This window comes from Phaenicophaeus curvirostris, chromosome 1 (genome assembly GCF_032191515.1).
Source record: "Phaenicophaeus curvirostris isolate KB17595 chromosome 1, BPBGC_Pcur_1.0, whole genome shotgun sequence".
NCBI classification, from domain to species: Eukaryota; Metazoa; Chordata; class Aves; order Cuculiformes; family Cuculidae; genus Phaenicophaeus; species Phaenicophaeus curvirostris.
Window position 1 is genome coordinate 127230967 of NC_091392.1, and position 26890 is coordinate 127257856.

Sequence of the window (26890 nt, forward strand, 5' to 3'; positions counted from 1 at the left end):
ACTCCACTATGCTTTAGAGGAAAGCATGAAGTCTCAGTGATGGGTTAATTTTGGGGGTATCCATGTATGAACTTCAATAGCAGTAGAGTGGCCTCACATGCCTCATCTGCGTCCACACACCCTCTTTGACTCCCGAGTTGGCAAAAAGCAGGCTTGCTCCACGGGGAACGGGGCAACATCCCCACAGGAGATGGGCGCTTACAGAGCTCCAGCCCCTGAACCACGGTGCAGGAGTCCAAAGTGACACTTTGAGCCATGTGAACATGGGAAATGTTCAACCCAGAACACAAGTTCAACCTGAAGTAAACCACTGGCCCACCAATAGGTAACGTGGACAAAAATCAGCTACTTTGATACAACGATCTGCTCCTAAGCTGGAAAATTTCTTGGTGTTCTAAAGAATAAGAGCACATACTCCTGCACTTGGGGCACAGCAACCCACAACAGTGCTACAGACTAAGAGAAGTCTGTCTAGAAAGCTGCCTGGAAGAGAAGGACCTGGGGGTGTTGGTTGGCAGCCATCTGAACATGAGCTAGCAGTGTGCCCAGGTGGCCAAGAAGGCCAATGGCATCCTGGCTTGTATCAGAAACGGCGTGACCAGCAGGTCCAGGGAGGTTATTCTCCCTCTGTACTCGGCACTGGTGAGACTGCACCTCACATCCTGTGTTCAGTTCTGGGCCCCTTACCACAAGAAGGATGTTGAGGCTCTGGAGCGAGTCCAGAGAAGAGCAACAAAGCTGGTGAAGGGGCTGGAGAACAGGCCTTATGAGGAACGGCTGAGAGAGCTGGGGGTGTTTAGCCTGGAGAAGAGGAGGCTGAGGGGAGACTACCTGAAAGGAGGTTGTAGAGAGGAGGGTGCTGGCCTCTTCTCCCAAGTGACAGGGGACAGGACAAGTGGGAATGACCTCAAGCTCTGCCAGGGGAGGTTCAGGCTTGATAGCAGGAAAAAAAATTTCACGGAAAGGGTCACTGGTCACTGGAACAGGCTGCCTAAGGAGGTGGTTGAGTCACCTTCCCTGAAGGTGTTTAAAGGACGGGTGGATAAGGTGCTCAGGGACATGGTTTGTGATTGATGGGAATGGTTGGACTCGATGATCCAGTGGGTCCTTTCCAACCTAGTGATTCTATGATTCTGTAACTGTCATTTATCTTCATTTCCATAGCTGTAGTTCTTTTTTATTTATGTAAGAAGGATCTCTTAAAATTTTACTTCAATCCTTAGCAGGAACAATACCTCACAACAAGGATTTCCTTAGGCTAATTGCATGAATTGCTTATTAGTTTTAAGTCACTGCCTTTTACTTTTGTAAGGAACCTTATTTCCTTGTGTCACAAAGAGAACGTGGTATGTGAAATCATACAGGGTAAGCACACAATTTTGAATTAAATTTCCTCTCTAAGCCACTGCAGAGAACACAGCCATCTGTTGGTATCTGATCATTTAAAGGCAGCTGGATGTGGTGCTGGCCAGACATCACTTCTGTTACCTCCAGGGATTTGCAGGGGTTGCAGATGGGAAATGTACACAGAAAATGGACTTGCAATAGTTTGGTCTTTGAGTTTAAGAAGAGAATTTACTCTCTCTCTACATAATATCTGTGTACATGTCCTCTCCTCACAATCCTTCATAGTCTGCATTTCTCATTCAAGATTTGATGCACATTTACCAAAATTTACTACTAGTCTTTTTATATCGGAGAACCTTCTTTTCAAATTTCCCCTCTACATTTACTGGATACACAGTATACAACTGGAGATTTAAATTCTTAACCCCCTCTAGTTTGTACTCATGCATTCATGGTAACGTATCTAACACAATCCATCCTTTGCCAGCAGCATAAAAATACCATGCACCCTCTCAAGATCTTGAGATCTTAAGACTTTTCCCCTCCTCTTTTAATCTACCTGTTAGATTGTTCTTCACTAAATTGCCTAATGGCCTAAAGCTACAACTTTTTCTGTCATCCAAGGAGAGGAGTTAAAGGGAATTGACTACTTTCAATTCAAATTCAATTACCATCCTCTTCAGCTGCACTTGTAAAATATTGCCTTACATATTCAAAATATGATTTCAAGTACCATCTTTTAATTACTCAATCACAGATTGTTCTCTTTCCTTTTGGTCAACTTTTGCCCCATGAAATCTCATCCATCAGCTCAAACGCAACATGCTCAGAAATTATCCAAGTTGCATATAGTAAATTTTAACCCTAGGCTTCAGTTAAGCATTCAACTGTTCATGTTTCCTTGCAAGCTTAAGCACTAATCATAGAAGCTAATTAAGCTCTCCATGTCTACCTGTTACCACAATGAAGTTACTGTGGCTTAAGGAAATAAGTCTATGTGGGTTTGAATGAAGCAAGATAATACAACTTCTGAAACCTGTCTCAAAATTGTGCACTTACTTATCCTAAACAAATCCCTCTCAGTGTCCTCAGAATTTTCTGTTGAAGACTATATTAACTGATGCTTCATTGATTCTAAACACTGCTAGATCCCTTTGCAATCCTTTTTGCTAATTTGTAGAAGATATATATTGTACATAACACATGTCAGAATTCTTGGCTCTCATAGCAGAAAACAAGCACGTATTGAAAGCCAGGCTACATATAATGATTTCAAATGCATAACACTTCAACTTTTGCAAAGATTAGGCAATTAAAAACTTAATTACTTAAAAGATTGCAGAGACCAGCCTAGCAAAGATGATGATGTCAGCCTCAGTAAAATTACTAATTCTTTGTCCCATGGGGAAAAAGTCAGTGAAACTTGAAAATGAGAAGATATTTTATTCTACTGTGAAATCAAACCATCAAGAGCCTATAGAATTCAGACTGCCAAGCAACTGATATTTTAGGACTGGGGAAAAAAAAAATAAGGCAAAATTTACTGGGAAGCTTATCTCTTAAGAAATGCAGTATTTTCTTGCTTAATCTCCAGTAATAATACAAGACATCAAAACCTACCTAAATCTGAAATACAGTGAATAAATTAAACCAATTCATTACTAACTCTTAATAAGACTAATACTATCTTCATAACTAACTTTTAGAAACAAGCTCCGGGTTAACTTAATACTTGCTAAATTACAGCCAAAACATGAAATGCAATTTAATATCTAAAATTTAGGTGCAGTTTTCAGACAGTTTAATTGAGCTTTTGACTCCCCATCCACCAAAGCATCAGCCTTTCAAATTCATCCTGTGTTCTGATGACTTTCATCTGCTTTATTTATTATCAATTGTACTACAGATTCTGGGAACAGACCATTATATTTATGCTGAGAATTCAAAAGCAGAGAAGTGCATTAATTTTCCTATCACTAGGCTAGCTCCATGTTCCTATGAGGAATAAAGTTGTATAAATTAAAACACATCACTAACAAATATATATATGATTTCATTGAAGCCTAGCAACCAGCTCTCTCTCTCAAAAAAAAGCCATTTTTCAAAATCATTCTTCTGACCATGATTTACAAACAACAGATGGGCCTCAGCCAGACCAACATAAACCCTTGCAAAGTTCCTGGCTTCTCATATGCCAAATTCAGCTTTCATAACCTCATTACCTGTTCACAATTAGTTCCATATATTCATACCCACAAAAGTTCACTGTCACACTGACACTGCATATAGAAAGCAAAAAATGCCACAGATCTATAATTCTATGTAGTCTATACAAGTTTATTTATTAATAGAAATCCAAATGCTACTCACCACATGAAGAATTTTGTTCTCTGTTTCATATACTGTGCAATCCTGAAAAAGTAAAGCAGAAAAGGTAAGTTAAATTGATCCAATCATTCACCAGTCCTAGATTTATCCTTAAAGAATTTTAAACTGAATTGAAAAGTCTTTAGGATGTAAAAAAATAAATAAAAAAATCTCAAAGTCTCAAACAGAATTGAGAGATTCATGTAACCAAACCATGAGGTCACCACAGAAAGGAAATACTGGTGACCATTTATATCCGTTTACTAGCTGGGTGGCTTCCTTCCTTGAGGCAGATAATGATATTCTTCCACTTGACATCCTTTTAGCGCATACCAGATACTCACATGTACGCCAGACAAGTGACTTCAACTAGCAGTCCCTGACCATGGACAAAAAAAAGGTACCAGCAGCAGCCTTAAATAACTTGGAAAGTAAACTAAGCTGAACAATTCCTGCTGAGCTGAGCTGAACTTAGGCATTCATACACCCTGCCAAGAAGAGGAGGAAAATGAGAAAAGGTAACCACTGGTTGTTCATAACACTCCATGTAATGGGAGGGAAGACTAATGCAGAATACAAAACACACAGGAAACTTGAAACTTGAGTCGGAGCAACATATATCCTGCTGAGGACTGCATGTACATTGTTGTCACCTTGTGCAGTATGTAAGGCAGCTTCTATAAGTAAGACTAATAGATGGGAGGCTAGGGGCTGTAAGAGTTTTTTTGACAGCCCAAAATCTCAGTGGATATAGCAAAATGGAATTAGTAAAGCACAGAGCACATGAAATACAACGAACACTGGTGAAACAAGCACTCTTTTCCAAGTTCATTAGATGCTGTAGCTTTATGGTAATTAGCGCAAGCTCTGTTTAGAGCAGATGCTTTATATCCTACCTAATAACCCACATGAAAAATGTGACTAAGTTTTCATGTTTTAAGTCGCACTTTTAAATTAAGTTTACCCTGGTTGAAAAACAACTTTGTTATTTGCAATTGTTTTGAAAAAGATGAACCTATAATCTATGAAATGCTTCTACTGTTACTCAGGCAAGAAAAGCCAATGTGTTCCTAAGCTTTATATAAAGCAACCCATGCAGAAGCAGCAGGTTGATCAGGAAGTATTTTCCTAATAACAGCTGCTGGCATTCAGGAAACATTTGTCAGTAATACAGCCAGAAAGAAAATCTAACATGTTTAATTATATGCAACATCAATTAAGTATTTGCAATCTTAGAAGCAAAACACACATTTCATTGTTATATGTGGGATGGCATGTCACATTTTGAATCTCAATACATCTATGTTCTGCATGGTTTCTTATGAACCACTTTTCAAAAGTAGCAGGAAGGGACTGCAACTTTCATACTGAAGAAAGAACAAAGTGTTTTTAAGCAGACATAATTATTTAGTTTGTAATAGGAAGATCTTAGTATTAAGTTCAAACATTCAGCTTAAAGAAGATACTGTTTGAGAAGTTTCACTACAAAAGGATGAAGGATTCTGGGTTCTTAAATACTGTAGAGATTTATTACAACCAAGAAACACTGCTACATGCTTGAAATTAAAGTCTTCCACACAATCATGAAGGAAGCTAAAGAAACATGCTTATTACTGAGAAAACAAAGGCTTATTTAAAAAAAAATAAATAAATTCTGAATCAACAAAAAGGCAGTAAAGCAAGTGGAAAACTTCTCAGGCATCCAGTCTATGTATAGGGGCAGATGGCCTCACCCTTAGATCCTCTTCGCTACACACAATTCCCTACAAATCCAGGGTCTGGGAAGAGGAATTGCTAAATATGTTCATCACAAAGCAGACAGCTGACTGTTGATGCTACATCTTTTTATTCAGGCAAGAGCAAAATTAACAGTTCAGTAAGCCATAAAAGTCAGAAAAACTGGAGAAGAACAAATGCAATGCTTAGGTAAAAAAAAAAAATAATTCCAAAATATACTTTTTCCATACATGAATGACATCCAACTAAGCAAAACTCAGGCATTAACTCAGGGAAATGTGGAGGAATGCAAAGATCCATGCTGGCATAGCCCAGAGCAGCCCTGAAGTCTAGGATTCAAAGAAACCTAGAAAAGGTCACCAAGCTGAACCCTGCATTGTAGTAAGCTTAAATTCCTCCAGCCATCCCTAGAGATGAGGGCTGAGACTGCTTCTGAACGATCCCAAAAGCAAAACCTACATGTAGGTTTCATAGTAAACAGTTTATTTCCCCTTGGATTTTTTAAGTCACTCTACTGCTTTGTGCTTTATCTATAAGCAAGTACTGAAGATAACTTTGCCCATCCTCTTCAAAGATCCCTTAGGTAGAACGATAAGCTGAATGCTTATTACTAGGGGCCTTTACCATTTACAATTACTGCTTTTTCATACCCATTTCATTTCAACTAAAAGAGCTTCAAGCGCTTGAGAACTATAAAAAGAGTCGCTAACTATGCAATTAGAAATAAATTTGTATTCTTAATAGCATACCACCCACAGCTGGAGAGCATCTCTTCCTTCTATACCTAGACTATAAGCCTATATCTTACTCCTGAAAAATCTTCTTAAATAGCTGTTTAACCACAGTATCAAAACATTGCAATTAAAGTAAGAAACAGATTATATGCAAGTTTAACATCAACTTTTTCTACTTTAGAAAAGGAGGAACACACAAAAATTCTGCAAGCAAGCTTTACTCCTACACATACTAACGATTTGCTATTCACTTTGTGAAACAATATTGTGATTACCCCTGGACTGAAACACACAGATATAACAAGGAGAAGATGTTTTGCTTTTACCTATTTATTCTCTGAACTCCACACATTTACTCCCTGACAAACTATAACTAAAGGTAGGCTATATGAACCTTATCTAACCAACCAAAGAGGTGAAACAGGTTATCTTCTAAACATGCATTATTTTCTAAAAGATTAATAATGCAGATAGCTAATACAGTAACAAAAGCAGTGCTGTGTTATCTTATACTGCCTGAAGATGTAGTCAAATATTGACCATTAATGGTTTCAGAAAAGAAAACAGAACAGTATCATACACAAAACAAAAAAAAAAAAAGAGAGAGAGAAATAAGAGTGGAATATTATGGAACAACTTAATTACTAACATCATATTTTCATATTTTCACAGTGACCCTTTCCAGCTCTGCCTCATGCAAAAATGTCTAAAACTGACCTTTGTGGAAGCAGCTGGAACTAAGCTAAGATCATAAAAAAAGGAACCATGAGGCCCAAAACTGTAAGAAAATAAAAAAAATGCAGTAGGGGAGGAAGGTAAGAGGAGCAAGAACAAGCTACAACCATCAAGGAGAGGGGTTTTTTGCACTTTCAATCCCATTATAATTTTAAAACCTACTTTTAAGACTAGCAAGACCTATGCTACACTCTAAATGAGCGATGTCCATTATATTTCTTCCAGAACATCATAACTACAATTCTGCATTGTTTCTACAAAAAGTACAAGTTTTATTTGCAAAGATCCTACCATAATGTCATAAGGAACAACTACTAAAGACACTTAAATCCACTGAATTAGACAGGCTGACTGGTGACAGTACTGTGAAATGTACGCATCTTGCTCCACCCTGCCCCAGGCATTGCTAGAATAATTCACACCTGAGGCAACATATCTAAAATACTTGTGGACATTGTTTTCCAAAAGCACTGTATTTATTTTTCCATTTTATTTCCTTCTTCCCTCAATATTATTGACTTCTTTTTAAACATTTGTCTTAGTATGTCACAGAAGTGGTGAATGGGGTCAGCTAATTACACTAGCAGTTCTGTTATTCTTGAGTCATTTTCTTTGCACCCAAGTTGATTAAATCTAAACTCAAAATGTGAAGTAGTGAGATCTAGAAGACCTGCCAACTCATTCTATTGCTCATATATCCCACAGGGAAAAAGAGTTCAAGCTGTTATCCAGTCCTATAGCTATGAGATAATATTCAGAAAAAAACACTTCTATTTTTGCTTATGTATGATCTGGCTTATAGGTCCATGTCAGCACCCTGTCAAACTATCTACTGCAATTACCTGCCAAACACTTCTCCACTCAGGGTACTTGAGGGCTACAATCTTGAAACATACCATCCTTGTTTCTACTACTACCACTACTATTACTATTTGTATCTTTGCCACCTATTCTAGGGAGCTGCTGCACTGCACTTTTCTTAGCAGTCTGAAATTCCTGTCAACTCCATGACAACTTCAAAATAAAGTTATGCTAGCTCAGAAAATAAATTATATATACATACAAATAGTTAAGGGAAAAAAAAAGGGAGAATTAAAGAAATAAGTTTACTTCTTTCAGCAGTGTTTCAAGCATTTGTAGTAAATCTTTAGATCAGGGAGCTCAAGAGATGGCATGGACTTCTTTCATTATACTTCCTTATTTAGCAGAATGCTTTATTTGCTCATGCATATTTAGTCATCCTAATCTATTTTCTCCTCCAAGGCAAGGAAATTTCCTAAGCAGAACTTATACACAAGCAAGTTACACAATTGTCAAAACCAAAAACCAGATCTCCTGATTCTCAGGTAACGTGTTACCCCCAAAACGTCCTTTGTGAATTCATATGACAGTAGCACTGCTCAAACGCAGCCTGTGTGGTGCTAGAAGAGGTAGTCAACTGGAACAACTCGTGAAGAACAACAGCTTGCCATGAGAGTGCTTGTTCTCTAGACAGCCTTCAAGCCTCTTTTTGATGAAGCTTCTTCACTGTTTTTTCCTTTCTTTCCCCCCCCCAGCAGTCAAACTGAAATTACATGAAGGCAATTTACGTATGTATGTGTATCAACTGGTCTTACCAGTACTTTACTGATAAAGTGTAGTCCAGGTTAAGAACACAATTTTAAAAGTGGTAGTGAAATTGCCTGGGAAATGCATCTTTCTTGAGAATCCCACACATCTTCCATGTCTACTTTTAAGAGGGTAATGGCAAGATTTTATGTACTGCCTAAAAATAGATGTCTGATAGAGTTTCTGCAACAATTATTTTGAAGTCATGCGGAATGACCTGAACTACGTAACTCCAGTTCTCTATTTGTAAAATAATGAATTACATAATTGCTAAAAGAGGGTTCAGACTCTCATGCATTGCTGAACCTCTGGCATAAAATCTCTCGAGCAGCATAATCATCGGCTGGAATTACACCAAGCCATCCTTTAAATCCCTTTGCTTCTCCAATTGATTAAAGCTGTAACTGAAGCCTTTAATACCAGTATATGTCAAATGGATGGTCTGTCAATCTTGCTACTTAGCAACAATTAAAAATAATTAACTTAAGAATGCTGAGATCATAACTCCCAGTCCCTCCAGCCTCAGCACCATCAAAGAAACCTGTTCTGGCTTCAAGGAGCCTACTCTGAGCCTGTTCAAGTGTCACTAGCTCTAGGGAATTCATGTCATTTGCTCTAACAAGGCTCATTTGGTTTGAATTCAGCTCAATTCAGCTACGGCAAGTGAGCCACAAGACTGAGATTCACTGGAATCATCACTGAAGATTCTCACAAAAGTTCTCAACAACAGTGACAATGAATTCTAAAGCTTTGCCAACTCATGAAGAAGGCAAAAGTTTTATAGCTTTCATAGGACCTTCATTACCCTTCATAACTTTTCTTGGACTGAGACAGTGGTACATGATTTTCAAACAGGTACAAGGGTAAGATAAGTGGAGTTAATTTAGCCTTTCACTACTCAGGAAATAAATGGAAAATATCTCTAATACAGCTGATGGCAGGATTAAACAATGACAGTTTCGAAACAATAAACTTAATCAATATAATACAGAAAAATTATGTGTTCTAATCAACATGTTCTACAGAGGGATATTTGGGAATTCAGCTTAGACTGTGATTTAAAGGTATGTCTGGGTCACTAACGGAATAATAAAATTAGCACATATATAGATCTGCTCAGCCTCCTCCCCCACTTATCCCTCTCCACAAAGCAAGAAGCAAAAAAACCCTCTTAAATACTCCCGAAGCTACAGAAGCTGGCAAGATGGTAACATTGTCTTCTGGCAACAAACAAGGCATTAAGAGCATGACACAGGCAGAGATTTCCTGAGGTGCTTTACCACATCTTTGATTTTAGGAGGTCCGGCAGGACTCTGGATACAAAAGGTGTGGGCCCTGGGGCCACTGGATGATTACAAATGTTTGGAACAGATAGAGGGGAAGAGGAAATACCTCTTTTTTCTGTCTCACTACCTAAAATGCAACAGGAAGTTCCTCTTAAGCTATGCAACAGCCCAGTGCTTGCACAGGTAATCCTTGGTTGCTGCCATACAAAATAAAGTTTTAAAATTACACAGCCATTGCTAAAAATCTACACCGTGTCTTTAAGTGGACATCCCAAAATATATGCTTTATTCCCACTGAGCTGCTCCAAAAGGGTGCCCTGTTATGGCTGTTCCTCCTCCTTCCAACTGACACGGTCCAAGGGAGCTTTATTATCAACTCTCCCCTTTTCTGCAACCTCTTTCCTATTGCTCAGCAGCCTCCTAAAATCATGCTGCTTTAATTATCATCTCTGTGTGGATGAGTCACAGATCTTTCATCCCTCCTGTTCACACTTGCAGTTCAGAATCTCCTTCTGGATATTTGCCACCAGCCCTAACGCAGTATGCTGAAAAGCTGAAATCACGTTTCTTCCCAAACTCTGTTCCACCCCCGCCTCTTTTCTTCCCTATCTCTGTCAACAACTCCGCCACCTTATGTCCCACAAGCTCACAACCTGGGTGCCATTTTCAACTCATCTTCACTTCCCACACAAATCCTGTCGATTTTCTTCCCACTGCCGTTCAGAAATATTTGCTTTCTTTCCCATTTATACTACAATCATTCCATTCAAACCCTGCAGTTTCTTGCCACTGGGTCTATGGCACGCTCACTTTATTATTATTCCCTGCCCCTCCATGCTGAAGCCAGAGCTCATCTGTAACTGCAGCAACCCACTCCGTCCTCCCCCGTCAGAGACATGCGTAAGAACCAGCAGAGATGGGAGAAAAAAGAATAAGTGAGCACACATCATTTAAGATACCAAGGGAAGGGGAATAAAAAAAAAATCTCTATTGTGAAAATATAATGCAAGCTATTAAATAAATGCTACATAAAAGGACACTTCCTATGTAACCTACAAAAATGCTAAAGTCTTTCCCTGAATATTTAATGACCTTCAATTCACTTAGTTCATAACCCTTGTGTACAAACTAATAGCAGTTACTCAGCTTACTGAGTACAAAGAATTGCCTTAATTTTATTTAAACAGCCTGTGTGGAGTGGCACCCATCACCATGGTAACAGAATGCTTTATGTAAAAATTTAACACAACTTACATAAATCACCCCCAGATCAAACAACTACTGGGAAAAATTGCTCACTGGATTAAGAGAGATGCGGTTACACTAAGCTATTTTCTTCTGTCTTTCTGAAGTAATTTTTGATTTCTAATTATTTCTACTCTCCTTTCTGTAAAAGACATCATCTTGCTTCCCATTGGGATCTGGTCACACATTCGTTCTTAATTTGCATATAGAGAGTAACATGTCTTCCTCCTATGCTGTTTCATAAATGAGCTGGTATAGTATTAGGTCAGAATCCATAGCAAGTATTTTAGAATTGACTAAAAATCACATTGTGACTTGCTTATATATCCTGCTAGTATCTAAGGGCTTACATGGTCTAAATTGAATTTCAGCTTTTAGGGTAATTTCCCTGTGCAGCAATATTCTCGGCAGGTAAAAATAAAATCCACAGAAACTATCAACAAATGAGAGGTTGGAATTGAGGAAAAAATGTTCCATCCAAAGGAGAAAAAGACCACAGTCAAACCATCATTTTTTCTATACCTCTAATTGAGAAAAATAAGTGTCATGGATTCAAAATTATATCTTTTATTACTGACATGCAAAGTAGAGTCTGTAGCACGATGTGTTGTGTAGTTCTTAAGTTTTCAATGTCACTTCCAAGACCACTTAGAGGTAAATAACTTCTTAGTTTTTCATTTCTGCTTTTCCTCTAGTACTGTCAAGAAAAAAAATTCTGGTTTATGAAACACGATTGCAGCAAAATATTTCGTGTTTTATACAGTGCCTGTAGGTGGTTATTCTGCTAACAGAGGAAATAAAATTAATTGAACTCGAGAAAAAATAATGATATTTAGGTAGATGGCATTTCAGGCTTAGCTATGACTTTAATGTTTCCTATTCAATCAATTGAAATTCTTGATGTATTTTTGATGGATTTAAACAAACACACACACCCCCTCACATTATATTCCCGAAGTAAAGGCTGACCCTACACTTTTTCACGCTTAAGGCTTCTACTAGCTACCTAGCAATGCATACTTTCTGTAATTCCCTATACTGAACTGAAAATTTGCTTTGCTGCACCTTGTTACAGAAACTGTACTGTCTCTGGAAAGGGAAATCAGTTTCCAAATTAAAAGAAATGCAGAGTCTCAGTCTTCACTGCTACTGATAGACCAACATAATCTTAATCCATCATCATTAAATATTAAAGTTAACATTTATAGAGACTCACATAGGAAGCTTGGTATATCCCGTCTGCCTCTGTTCAAATGGAAACTGTAATGCCTCTCAACACAGGGCCCACAATGAGTTTAAGAAAAAAAGGTTTTATTTAAAGGAAACATAAGATATTAAAATATATTCTCCTCCCCTGTCTATGCTTTATCTCAGCACTTTCTGCAAGTGCTTCCATGAGTGCATGAACTAGCCCAACAGTTCCTGACTCACCATCTGCTTGACCCACTCGGGCCCCTTTTCTTGGCAAAATTTAATAGCTGCACAGGTTCACCGGCATATGCCCCATCAAAAAGACTACTCTTTTTACTACAAATTATTCTTTGTGTTTCATTTTTCCCCATGTTCAGAGGCTGTTGATCATTAATCTGGAAGAAAAACAACTAAACAAAAAATCCAAACAAGCCAATCTCAACCCATTTTCACTTTCTGGTCACTAAGCTTCTTATATACTCAGCAATATTTTGGGGTTTTGTGGTTTTGGTTGTTTGATTTTTTTTTTTTTTTTTCCTTCTTCTTTCTATAAGGGAAAGAAGCTACTTTCAGTAAGAATGGAAAACACAGCTAACTAATTCACAGCTAACAGATTCACAGGACTTTACAGGGTGCATTTTTATTAAAGGATGCAGTCACTTCATAAGCTACTTTGAAAATGTCACATCACAGACTACACAGGTTTAGGAATAAAAACCTCTTTGTAGCATATATCTCAATGACAACTAATGAGGCATCAAATTACTTCTAGTAATGTTTCATATCCCTATATACTATTATTGATGTTTTAACCTTTGAGCTATTTTGTGCCTAATCCCATTTCAAAAAGGACTCAAAAATTTAAATTGAAAGACAGCAGTGAGCTTTTTCAAGGCGAAAAAAAGTATAATAAAAGAGTAGAAATAAACTGTCAGAATCAGAAAAAAGGCATCAATGTTAAGCAACTTAGGCATTTTTTACCTTACATTAAGTTACATATGAAATTTTCCATGAAAGTGTGCTATAGAGAAATAAGTGACTCTATTATGAAAAAGAGAAAAACATTACTACAGACCATAAATCAAAACTACTGTGATATAGCTTCTTGTAAACAAAAAAGTTTTGTATTTCCAACAATCTTTTAAATTCAGTTTACCTTATACATTATACAATGACTTCTAAATGTGAAGAAAACAACTGCACAGGATAATACATATCCTGAAATACCACAACTTCAGAGCAGCACTCTGAACTTTATGCAACAGAAAATCTTGCATAAGAGAGGCACTTGAATGAAGCAAGGTAATTCTAATTTTTTGTCAGTATTGCTTGCTATGAGTAATAACACTTTCCTATGAATACCATTTGGATTCCATGTACTATAGGCAGATGTTGTCAGTGTGTTCTTTTCAAGGGGTGATTTTTTGTTTTGCTTTTAACTTTTGACCAGATCTATTTAGCTACCCACTTGTACACTTCTCATGAACAGGGCATTTTGCATAAACAGTGTACTACACATAGCTATATTTTAAACTCCAAGAATATGGCTTTCTCACCATTAAGTGTTTATATAAAAAAGGAGGTAGGGAGGGGATTATTACCTTAGTGAGCTAACAAAAATTTTCCCCCAAGCATTTTGATAACACAGTTGGGTGGAAGGAATAATGGAATAATGCTGAAACTTTAAATTTTTATATGTAACTTTCCATCAAATACACGTTGCTTTGAAAACCCGAACCATCTGGAAATGCAAAGCAACTTTAATGAGGAACCAATCAAGCATTCATGCCACTAAACTATAAGAGCCAGTTTATTAGCTAAAGATTCCTGACATAACTAGCTACTTGGTATGACCTAAAATTCAAAACTTTAAAGGTATATTTAGTGAGTCTTTAAAGCCCTTAGCAGCTAGGAATTATCAAAAGAAGAGGAGGCTGAGGGGAGACCTCATTGCTCTCTACAACTACCTGAAAGGAGGTTGTAGAGAGGAGGGTTCTGGCCTCTTCTCCCAAGTGACAGGGGACAGGACAAGGGGGAATGGCCTCAAGCTCCGCCAGGGGAGATTTAGGCTGAACATTAGGAAAAAATTTTTCACAGAAAGGGTCATTGGGCACTGGAACAGGCTGCCCAGGGAGGTGGTTGAGTCACCTTCCCTGGAGGTGTTTAAGGCACGGGTGGACGAGATACTAAGGGGCATGGTTTAGTGTTTGATAGGAATGGTTGGGCTCAATGATCCGGTGGGTCTCTTCCAACCTGGTTGTTCTGTGATTCTGTGAAAAAAAGCGAGGAATTGTGATAGAAAAGATTACGAAATACTTTATAAAAATAATAGTAAGGACACTAATTATTCTTCTGTATTGACATATTTTATATTCTCCTATTAAAATGAACACAACAATTTTATGTTACTGTATTTGGATTCTGAGTCTGGGTGGGGGGCTAAGAAAATAAACAAGCCTGCACTTAAGTTTCTCAGTGAGAGTTCATGTTTGAAACTTCTGTCACGTAAGTTACAGCTATGTGATTATAAAACCCTCAATGTCATACAAAAGTAGTGCATTACTCAGGAAATAATTTGCGACCCTTTTTAATGTCTTTTACCTTAAAGATAACAATGGTTAGAAGCCAAACAAAGATTACTCCTCTAGCACAGGAAGTAGCACCTACTTTTTTGAATCCTAATGCCTTTAAATGGGGAATAAGCTCCTAATCACTCAGCTGAGGCAATGCACTGGGCACTTGTGCTCTATATTAGGGCTTTTAGCTCAAAATCCCAGGTGTCTGTATATCCAGACAAGGGTTTCTGTAAATGGCTGCCTTGGTCTTTCTTAGCTACCTTCCATCCCGGTTGCCACCTCCCAAACTGCGTCACTTAGGTTCTCACCCCATGGCATCCAAAATCAGAGTTTACCTCCAAATGTTGCTGTGAGACAGATGATGTCAGAAGTACGTGCTGTGATAACAGGGCAAGCCACATTCCTGTTAGCCAAGTGGTGCCTGCTCTCCATTTCCACCCCTGTTACACAGTGGAATAGCTTCCACTGCATAGTCCCTCTTCAAAAGGTGTTTTAGCAGAGAAGCAATTGCAGTGAAGCTTTTATAAAGGAGTGTTTACAGACCTGCAGCTATGCTTCCACTGGAGCATCTTGCTAAGTAAATCCCACAAGACATTAAAGCAGCAAGATAAACACCAGTGGTTTTAAAACTAAATAAACACAGCAAATCACTGCAAAAGCTGATTAAGGAAAGTAAAAACACATTTGACAAGTGCTACAAATGATCACTACTAAACAGCAATAACAACAACTATGGTGTTCGGCAGTAAAGTTTGTGTGATAAGTTACAAAGTCCATACAAAATTAGACTTTTCAGGTATTCCTAAGAGTGCCAGAGTTTTAATTCTAAAGAAGGGAACCTCTTTAGTGAAACCATAACGGGTTCCTGAGGAATAAGAGCATTGAGAATGATAATAAAAGCTGCCTAAAGATTGCCTAAGAAAGAAATAAATCTTCTATTCCTTACACTTAGCATTTCACTACTGTTACCCTTCTAAAAAACACAAGGCACACTTGCAAGGTTCCTGGCATACTCTGAAGCTGAACACTTCTGTTAACTAAGTAAACAGCAAGACTTTCATGAACACCATAAAGACAAGGAGTCACTTATGTTCTGCCTTATATGTGTTTGTGACTGTAACAATTCTGCCTACACAAATCTGAATTCCTTAAAGAACTAAAAAGGAAAAAAGCACAATCCAAACTAATTACCCTCACCTTCCAACTTGTACACCCATATCCTTTTTACACCTATCTTGAACCATCAAGGACAATCAGGCCATTTTTACTTATTTTAGAGTAAACAGAGTGTACAGTTAATACTCAGCCTCTAATTCCTATGGGGAAACTCTAAGCAGGCAGAACAGGTAGACAGGTGTAGGAGAGAACGGCAGGGAACAAGGGAATGGTAGCAAAAATCATGGTAGACTAATGGATTTGTTTGTTATTTAAATCCTTTTTTTTTCCTACCAGTGTTCTGCTGCAAGGCAAGTGCTGATTATAAAAACGAAACAAGAATGCAAGCCCTGAATTAAATAAGCCATCAGCAAGGAGGACGGTATTAAGAGTGAAAACCTGCAGGAAGTGCCTATGAAACAATATCCTAAAGTCCTAAGGGGAAGAACAAAAAATCCCTAAGCCAAAATAAAACAGCTGCATAGAAGCTGATGATTAGTGTGAAAGCAAAGCAGGTTATGAAAATAAGCTGTAATGCTCTGAGGGACCTGCTTCCACTGGCAAATCTTCTGCACGCTGAAGTTGGGTCCTGAGCAATGTGCAACACATATAAAATGAAATAGTTAAAACAAAGTATGTGCCATTCTGCACTTTATTCCAAAGTCTGTCTCTAAATACATATTACAACTCCAGCTTTTCCAATTATTTAAAGGTTAAAGCACAGACACTCAACAGATTTTCTTAGACTTCCTACTTACAAAAGAGAGCAGTAATTGTCTTTTTTTTTTTCCATTACCCACTTAGCACTGATAACAGGACCCAACACTTAATTCTATGAAGAAACACTGACATTACAATTATCCTCAAAATATGCAAAACAATTCAAGCAAGCCATCTTAATTTTAGTTTTTTTCCCCTCCATCTTGAATAAAGAATCGGTTTTAGTTAACAAATCTGAAGGTTAACTGTAACTTAACACAAAAAAAAACAGTTTTCAATTCTGCTGGTGCTCAGTTACTAAGATGAGTACTGGAGTTCTATTTTTCAAATTATATGAATGTCTTAAAAGTCAAAGCTATAAAAAAATGTACAGATTATATAGTTTTGTAATAAATCTCTAAGCTTTTTATAAAAACCTGTTAGCTTCTGTTACAAGGACAACTGCAACATTGTCATCTGTAGATCATTCACAAACAATAAAAATATTTTTGTATTAAATTATAGATTATTGTAAGTTAGTAAGGTACTATAAAGTACACTGCATACAAAAGAAAATGGATTCTGAGACAGAAAAAAGACCTGACGAGGTAATACTGAAACATTAAATATACAGCCTAGCAAGCACAATGAGATTTTTCAGTATGTTTAGTGATCATCTAAAAGAAAAGCTCAGCAAAGACACTTCGAAATGCTACTTTAGAATGCATTTATTTTAAGCGGAGATCAAACCACATGTTTGGTACTACTAAGGAATTTTTCATTATCATTCTTCTGACTACAGCCAAACTCTATTTCTGAGCATGTATAAGTTTAGGCACATAAACGCTCCTTTTGATTCATGTCCTGAACCATTTCCTGACTGGGGAATCATATCAGTTTTCACAAAGATAAAACTGGTTTTCTCCAGAGGTATTAGATTGTAACACTTGCTCACATTCACACTGAAAAACACACATAGAGAAATACCAACCTACACCATAGCAAACTAGAACTATGTCACTGTTTAACCTTAGCCAGCAACTAAGCCCCATCCAGCAGCTCACTCAGCCACTGCTCAGTGGGATAGGGGAGAGAGTGGGAAGTGTGAAAAAGATAAAACTCATAGGTTGAGCTATGAACAGTTTGATAAGTAAAGCAAATGCCACACACACAAGCAAAGGAAAACAAGGAATTTATTTATTACTTCCCATTGGCAGGAAAGTGTTCAACCATTTCCAGGAAACCAGGGCTCCATTACAAGGAACATTTCCTTGGAAGAGTGAATGCCATCACTCCAAACATGCCACAACAAGCCACAGAACAGACAAAAAACACATGCCATGCAAAACGCAGCCAAGAAAACGAATATCTGGGCTTTTCTTCCCACAGGCACCACCACTGGCACCTTTGTCCCACTTTCGAGGCAGGGTGACAGTGAGAAGCCCAGTGGGGAGCACAGGGCAGCTGAAGGACCGGACTGGTCCTCGGGCAAACATGTATTTTCGCTATGTGACCTATGGGGAAGGGGAACAGCCCATATTCCATTTCCACATCAAAAACTCCACACACATGGGGGAAAAATAATTACTATAATAATAATATAGAAAAGTGAGAAACTTTGATTTCTCAATCTTGAACACAGGACTAGCAATACTGCTTTCTCCAACTCAGGTGGGAGGTAAACGCAACTAATCACCAGTGTTGCACATGCTTATGAAAGGGTCAGAGAAGAACACATTTTAAAAAACAGCAAGTATCACCTTACAAAGACAGGCCAAGAGGCCATAGGAGGAGTGTAGCTTTGCTCACTTTGGAGTGATGCTTCTCAAACCCAGAAAAAAGTCTTCTGAGCGCTCCTACCTAGCCCACCCCCTCCATTTTTCTCTGTTTCATATTCTTAAGGGCAAAGACCTCCTGAAACTTCTGCTTGGCAGCAGGGGTCCTTTCCCTCTGCCGTTGCTGAACCATGAGGAGAGACCAGCCATCTCTGGATCATTTTCCCTCCCCACGACTGGCACAGCTGCATTCCCATTCCGTGGTTAACTGATGGTATAAGATGATACCAAGGCACCTCACAGTATTCAGCAGCAGACTAGTCTCAGAAATGCATGCATCAGGGTAAATGACAATGCTCAGCTAGAAATACTTTAACTTCCTAGGTTTTTTCCATAGAATTTGTTATCGACATTAATTTGAACTTGCAGCAAGACTTTTCAGTTTCAGCAGAACAACAGCCAAAGATAGCGACAGAACTAAACCACACACAGGAGAGCAACAGAAAGATGGGGAAATTTCTGTACTTCGCACTCCAAAATAAAGCCTGTTAAGTAAGTGCTTCTCAGTACCTACTTCTGGATTTCTTGAAGGTAGGATGTACAAAAATGCATACAAAATAAACTAGCCTCACAGGGACATGTGTCATCTTAACAGGTATCTAGATGATGCGTGAAAGAGCAGATGACTAAAGCCCAATACATACAGATCTTTTGAACCAGACTGTTGATCAAAGATCAAAAACAAAAAAAAGAAAATAAATAGCAAATTATCAAGTAAATTTCACAAAATTATACTGATGCTATCACACTAGAGAACCCAAGAGAAATCTTACTACCGAGATGTGCAGAGGCATATATACAGCATGAGTCAAACTAGTATTATAAAACCAGGAAGCTGAATTTTTATAAAGCATTTACTAAATACTAATACTCCCTTATTTTTGTTAGGCAACGATACATACAGAGTAACACAAAATTATGTGAAGAAGGTAATGGCAATTTACAATTTAGGAAAAAATCAATTGCTAAGCAGATGGTCTCATACCTGTTGTACTATTGTTGTTAATTCCAGGCAGAGCTGTATGACGTTATTTCTTGTTACTGAGTAATCTGTGACAGCAGCAAAAGGTGATCTAAAAAAAGAAGAAAAAAAAATGTTGAATAGCACTAGCACATAGTCATTTGCCTCGCTGGTGCACAATGCACGTTATTTCTAGAGTTATAAAAATCGCACAGAACACTCAAAATGTACTACTAAAACTGTAAAATACAGGATACATATCCATGGAAAATGTCCACCGCTCCTTGGTTTTGCAGTTTTAAAATTTCTCTTTAAGAAACTCCATTCATAAAAGCATTTTTTTTCCACAGTCTTCCAGTTTTCCTCTGGACTGCCTTTGCAAATATCCTCATAGAGGCAACCAAAGGTACTGTTTCCACCTGCAATATGATTGGTGTCCAGATGTGAATCAGATCAGAAAAGCATTTGGCTCATTCACTAGGATTCTTGGGACCTGATCTAATATCTGGTAAAAGTACTGGAAGAACACAGGAGAAGCAAAATCTTTATCCAAAGGGAAGAATAGCATTTAAAGCCAGAGATGTATCAAAGCTCAGAAGCAGCTGCAACGGCTAAACTGGAGGCACAACCTAACATCCACATTCACTGTGCTACAATAAGATGTGCTTAGTGAAATGCAAAGTGTAATCCAGCATTTAGAGACATCCCCTACATGCATCCTATACCTTAAACCTTCAGGTTAGAATGTTTAAAATCCTTGCCTGCCTAGAAGCTTGATTGTTTTCTAGAGGCATTGCAAAAAATGTACTTAGTTAGTGAGGCTGGTAGTGATCTGATTTCTGTATTACAAGTCTGTGTTTAACTATTAACTCGACTTGGCCTGTTTTCTCTACTTTCTCTAGAGCTTGGAAGTAGCCAAACACTAAGCAGGACTGGTATTTTCTCCAAGGGGAGTCAAGATTTTGACTTCATTAGCGTCGTAAATGAGGTTTCATTGGGCATTTTTGCAACACAAAGCTGGTACTATTCCCTAGTATACCTGCTTCAAGCATTTAAAACAAAAAAGGTGGCAAAGAACCACAAGGATTGTAATGTCTGAATAAAAAAGAGACAGATAGTTTGGTGCCAAGATCTTTAAATAATATTTAAGTGTGGTAGCCTTTAAATTAAGCTGGGTGACTAGTCCCTTCACCAACTGTCTTCTTTCATCATATCTTAGAGATATATATATATGAATATGTATGTTCTAAAAGTTTTGGAGTGCTGATTGATATTATGCCTTCTGCATTTAAGCCATGTTTCCAGTACAAGGAACTCTGCCATAAACATGTCCAAATGATAACTATAAATATAGTTCTACTGTTTGTTAATCAGTTTCTAGACTTCCTTTCCATATGCAAAATTACTGAAATTTTAGTGCAGGCAGATTTGGAACTGTCCATTAATAAATCCCTGTGAAATCCCCTATCTCTGCCTGCTTTTTCCAACGCCTTCTTTCTTCTCCAGGGATCCCAATCTAGTCCTGACGGTACGTAAGACATAAACAAACTTTGAGGTGTATACTTAAGTCTAGCAGCTTGGATTTGATGTCACACATGTACAACAACATATACTTGCCGCTCATATTTTCTATAGGGAAACCCAGTACATTCTATTAAAAATTAAAGTGCAGAAATTAGGAGCTAGGCAGAGTTTATGAAAAACAAAAGCAACAAGAAAGTGAGGACTTAGCAGACAGCATGTGGTTAAGTTTCTAAAGGTGCCCTACAAAAGCCGTTTGACACAGACCTATAATCACAATTCAAAGTCCAAGTTTAATACAGTATAGGGTAGCTGTGCAGTAGGTACACTCTGCAGCAGGCCTACCCACAGATACATGCATTGAGTGTTACTGAAGTTCAGGAGACACGAGTGCATTACAGGATAAAAGGTAACTAAACTGCTTGGTTATGAACCATAATTGTGTTTTAAAAAGTACATTAGCCAAGATGTACAAAACCACTGATATTTTTCCTTTCAAGACTGTAACTGTTGAGGCTCTGAAATCTACCTGAAACCTTGATTTAAAAAGGTCATGTTCATTTATGAACTCACTTTTACTGAAGATGAACAGAATCAAGCCAGCAAATGGTATTATTTTACTTTAAGTATGGATGTTAACACAATTTGATCCTCAAATTACACAACTGGATTCTATTTGACATTTCAAAGCCTCCAGCATTTCTCTAAACAAAATTGCATGGTAGGTTTTGGTTTCGAATACCACATCATCTTCTCTCATACCTTTACAATTTAGCTTGGTTTCAGGGTTCAGGAGGAAAATAATGACATTTTTACCATCATTGCTTTTAGTGAAGATCATTAGAAATGCCCCAAATAAACTTTGTTGACATTAAAGAACAGGCAAAGGGACTCAGACATCACTCATTTTTGTTACACTGATTTTTACACAGCGAAGATTTACTGGAAACAGCATGTGCAGCAGACAGCAAAGGTACTAACAGGAGTAAGAAAACTACTAAAAATCAGTAACTAATATCACAGAATCAGAAGGTTGGAAAAGACCCACTGGATCATCGAGTCCAACCATTCCTATCAACCACTAAACTATGCCCCTCAGCACCTCATCCACCCGTCCCTTAAACACCTCCAGGGAAGGTGAATCAACCACCTCCCTGGGCAGCCTGTTCCTGTGCCCAATGACCCTTTCTGTGAAAATTTTCTTTCTGATGTCAAGCCTGAACCTCCCCTGGCAGAGCTTGAGGCCCTTCCCTCTTGTCCTGTCACCTGTCTTGTCCTGTCATAATATGTAATATTTTGAAATGTGCTTCACAACTTGGAAGGATAAGGAGACTTATCCATGTCATATGGACTTTGCTCCTGCATTAAATGTAAGGAATCCTTGAGCTGCCTCCTGTGTAGGTCTTTGTAGCTTATAAACCGACTCCCTTACATCGGTTTCCATGGATGCCTCTCTGGTGTATTTCTGCAAACTAGAAGAGTAAAATTGAAATTCCCTTTTCTATTCCTCCCCCATTCAGTCCACTTCCCTGGAAGCAACCTACATGCACAACTATACAGCCACTACTGCAAAACCAGCTGGGAAAATGCTATGGACAAAAACATCTTGAATTAATTTTTACCAAAGGAAACGTATTTTGGTGTTACATCCCAAGCCTGAGTTTCAGCACTGAAGTCCAGCAAGACTTAGTATAATATGCCAGCAGTTTCAACCAGAATATCAACAGAAACTTCACAGTAGGATCACCGATTGGATTTCATAAGAGACAGTGTGAAAAACCAATCTGAGAGAAAACCTTTTCAATAATAAGACATCCACTGAATATAGTTTTAAGACAGCACAGTAGTATTTACTTGCAATGGGTGAAACAATGTATACTTGAAATAAAGCCTACATACACTTTAACATGTTAAACACTGCTAAAACAATTTCCTTCTTAAGGCATCAGAAACACACCAAGTAAAAGAAATTTCTTGTTTAATTAGACCACTCCTGTCTAATTTTTAAAAAATATGTCCTTCACTTGGCTGAGTCATTTCTATCAGCTTCCAATTTCTATTCTTTTTTTTCAAAGCCACATCTTCTGCAGTCCCTTGGATCTCCAAGTTTCAGATAGCTCCTATGGCTCCAGTGAAGCAAAGCGCCTGAGAACAAACACAATTTTCAAAATGAGTGCTGTCCAATTCAGTGTTCATTAAACAAAAACTAAAGAACTGCCTTGGACTGAGGCCTTATGTTGCTACACTTCCTGCTGTGACACCTTAGTGTCCCATTGTCTCACTTCTCTCAGTCATTTTCAGGACCTTTATCCACACACATTTCCCTATTTGTGAAGCCTTTTTTACTCAATTTCTCTCATACATCATTTGTTCTTCCTTCAAAACTTCCCTGTGATTCCCTTCCTTTGCAACACCCACATAAAACACCTTTATAGCTCCACAGAGCACCTACCTGACTACAACCCCTTTCCATCCATTTCTTCTTCCACACCTCTGCCAGTTTCTCCTTTCCATTCTTTGTCTACCTCTTCTATGCTTGTTACATTAAGGAAAGGAGAGCTATGCAATCACATCAATGCTTCTGCACACACGTGCAGGGTGGTTTAGCCTTTGTTCTCACCTTTTCTCATGTCTTCTCCTTTCCAACATTCAAAGCCATTAGCCGCTTCGACGTCACTTTCACAAATGGTTGGCTAATAGGTTTCAAAGATAATTAAGTTCTTACATGTTTTACAGTCATGCACGCAGCTAGAAAAGGGGAAGCCTCTTAATTGTTCCACTGTGTGAACCAACATTGCAAGCCTACACCTTACTAGACATCACACATTTTGATGAAGAGCTTCTAAACTCATCATTTGCAGGGAAAAAAAAAATTAAAATTGGTGCTTTTTTTTTTCTTGCTTTTTTTTTTTTTTCCAAAGCCAATCAACTTCAAGACCCTAATCTACTGGATGTAAGGTTTCATTAACACCAGGCACAACCAAGCTACTGGTTCTTTTAACAGTTTTTAAACAAGAGTTTCAGATAAATAGCAAACCAACTCTGAAACATGAATTTGTTTATACAGGTGCAATGCAGGTTGTAACACACATGCATGTATGCGTGTACACTTTTATGAACTGAGACCTAATAAGAAACTTGGGCACTATCAGCATCTCTCAGAACGAAAAAAACCTCTGTTATCTAAACCATGCTGAAAGACTGGTAGAATAGCCAGCTACATAAATATATCACAGCTAATAACCTCACAGAACGAAGACATAATACAATTCAGCAGCTATTGATACTCACAACTACTGATGGTACGTGAAGGAAAATCCTTCCCAAACAATTAAAAATTAAGATGTATATTGTGAAGGAGATGCATACACTCAATATTTCTACATTATTAACATTTCCAGCCTCACATCCTTTAGCTTCCTTGCCTGTCTTCTTCATAGAATATTCGGTTAGGGGAAAATCACATCTAGAAACATACACTTCACTTTAAAAAGTTACAATTGGGACAAATACAGGCTACTGTCAATAAAAGCATTGCCCCGAAATAAAAGTTAATCATATTTCACCACTACCTATAATACTGAGCTATTTTATAACGACAGACTTTATGGGGAGTTTGAAACAAATATCATATTTATTTTAGCATCTTAAAAAGGGGAAATGTCCTCAGAGCAATTTGATTAAACATCATAGTCCAAAACCTTTTGAAGACAGAGGTATGCAAATCAGTAATAAAACTCAGTCTTCAAAGGTAACACATTAAGCTCAAATAAAAATCTCAATGTATAGTATTGTTGCATATATATTTGTGCCAAATCTGCCTAAGATTCATAGCTCTAGGCATCTATGAAACTAACATTTTATTTGTATTTCTAATGGAACTGGTTTATGTAGAATCAGGAAGGAATGCAGTAAAATTCACACTGGATAAAGCAATTCTTTAAATGAGTGCTCTGTTAAACATTTACAGCTGTTCCAGTAGCACAAAATGGTTAAGTACCATGGCGTTCTTAGGCAACGCTTACTAAACAGGTTTGGCGTAGCACTCAAACAGGCATAAAGGAAAATGCATAAAGGAAACATATGATTCATAGCTTTACGACTGAAAACAAATGACAGAAAGTGCATCATTTGTGTGGTGAGAAAGAATTGCTGAACACTTTGTTTTCTTTTTCTTTGGGTTCTCATTTGTTTTCTCCCACCACCTTGTGTGTAAACCAGATCTACCCTGTCAGGACAAACAATAACCAAACACAGCTAACAGGACTGTATGAAGTCTTTTAGAAAGGAGATGCTAAACCACCAACACATTCTTTGTAAGTAAGAAGTTATGGGCTTGTAAACATTCAAGCATAATTTTCTCCTCTTTACTTAAAACTCCAAAATAGTCACACCATAAACAACACCAAGGCTCATTCACCAAAAAAACAACAAAACAAAGAAATCCAGCTGAACACATCTTACCTACAGTGGAGGAAAATGTAGGCATTGTGTATGTCACCATGGTGAAAAGACAGATATCCATTTTTAAGTGCAGAATGTGTTCTGCTACCACAGTGCTTTCATACAAAGCTGCTCAAAGGGTGCGCTGAAGCTGAACACCTAGACATGTTCATACATAAACAAGAGTGTTGACATCACTGCAGCCTGCACTTCTCTGTAGACAACAGAAAATCACCAAAACACATTTACACAGCCCACAGTAAGGCTTGGAGGTCTTGTTCCACTGTCCAGATGTAACGACTGAAGCGCTCAAATGTCCATAACTTTAGGCATAGATGTATAATAAGCCTTATGTATATACATAAGGCTTATTAAGTGCTTTGCTGAATATTAGCAGATTTAAGGCCACACCAAAACGACTTGTCCACCTGGGGTTACAAGTCAAAGGATTACACAGAGCCATTCAGTGAATGGTGCTAGAAGCAGACCTAGACTTGCCAGAAAAGCCTTTTACTCTGAAACGACACATTTTGCTACTACTGTCATTGATTTGGCCTGTATTGTTTATATGACTGACAATTTCTATTTACAGTTGGGCTTTTTGTTCATCTCCTTGTTCCACTTTGTTCCTATATGATGTATCTAGACAACAGTGATAAATTAATCAGATTGGTGCACATTTGTCAGCCTGCTGGCTTCTCTCTGGCTACAGCACTGTAAGCCTGGAATACAAAATCTGTCTCCACAAGATCTCTTTGTTCCTACTACATAGACTTCGGTGGAATACGCAGTAGCAGTTTAAGTCTGTTATTTCCAAAAGGGGGACAGTACTAGGGTGAAAAAAAGGGGATACAGAAGAGTTGCTGTGAAAGACATATTGAATCCGTGCCCACACAGACGGCTGAGTCAAACAGTACACTAAAGAAATCCAGTGCTCTCTGAGAAGTCTTGATTCATGATCATTAAAATCCGTGACACAACAGATGCAAAACATTGTAGCAGTTCTCAGGGGAAGCTGATTATATCTTCTTAAATTTTTAATTGAAAAATAAACTACTGAATTATCTTAGTTGTATCTTTAATGAAGACTCAATTAAGGCCTAAATAAAACCACCCCTTCCTCACTCCTAGTCTGCATTTATAGTTTATACAGACATCGTTCCTATTTGCTAACACTCAAAACATTCTTCTTGATGCTTTACAAGCTATATGGTATGAGGAGTCCTTGCTTCAGATAGCACAGCTCAAGCATTACAGAGCAGGCAGGAGCAGGAAGCCCAGAAACACAGCTAAGAAATTTTTCTTGCTTAGTGCAGTCAGTAAGAAATACAGATTCCCAAAGCGTTTGGTTAGCAAAGGCAACAGAAGTGGGGCGGAGGTAAATGAAGACAATGTATCAAACCGAGAGCAACATGGAAGATGGCACCAGCAGGAGCAAGGGACGCGAACA

At 38.0% G+C, this 26890-nt stretch overlaps 1 protein-coding gene across 4 annotated transcripts in view; it reads right to left on the reverse strand.

The window, feature by feature from the left end:
* The window catches only part of CNKSR2 (connector enhancer of kinase suppressor of Ras 2), a 214623-nt gene that overhangs the window by 134698 nt on the left and 53035 nt on the right, over nucleotides 1–26890 (reverse strand). For all 4 annotated transcript variants that reach the window (XM_069873850.1, XM_069873859.1, XM_069873869.1 and 1 more), the window contains exons 4-5: nucleotides 19501–19588; nucleotides 3718–3759 (exon numbers count right to left, since the gene is read on the reverse strand). In XM_069873850.1, coding sequence (XP_069729951.1) covers nucleotides 3718–3759; nucleotides 19501–19588 — 130 coding nt within the window. The remainder of the gene's footprint in view (nucleotides 1–3717; nucleotides 3760–19500; nucleotides 19589–26890) is intronic.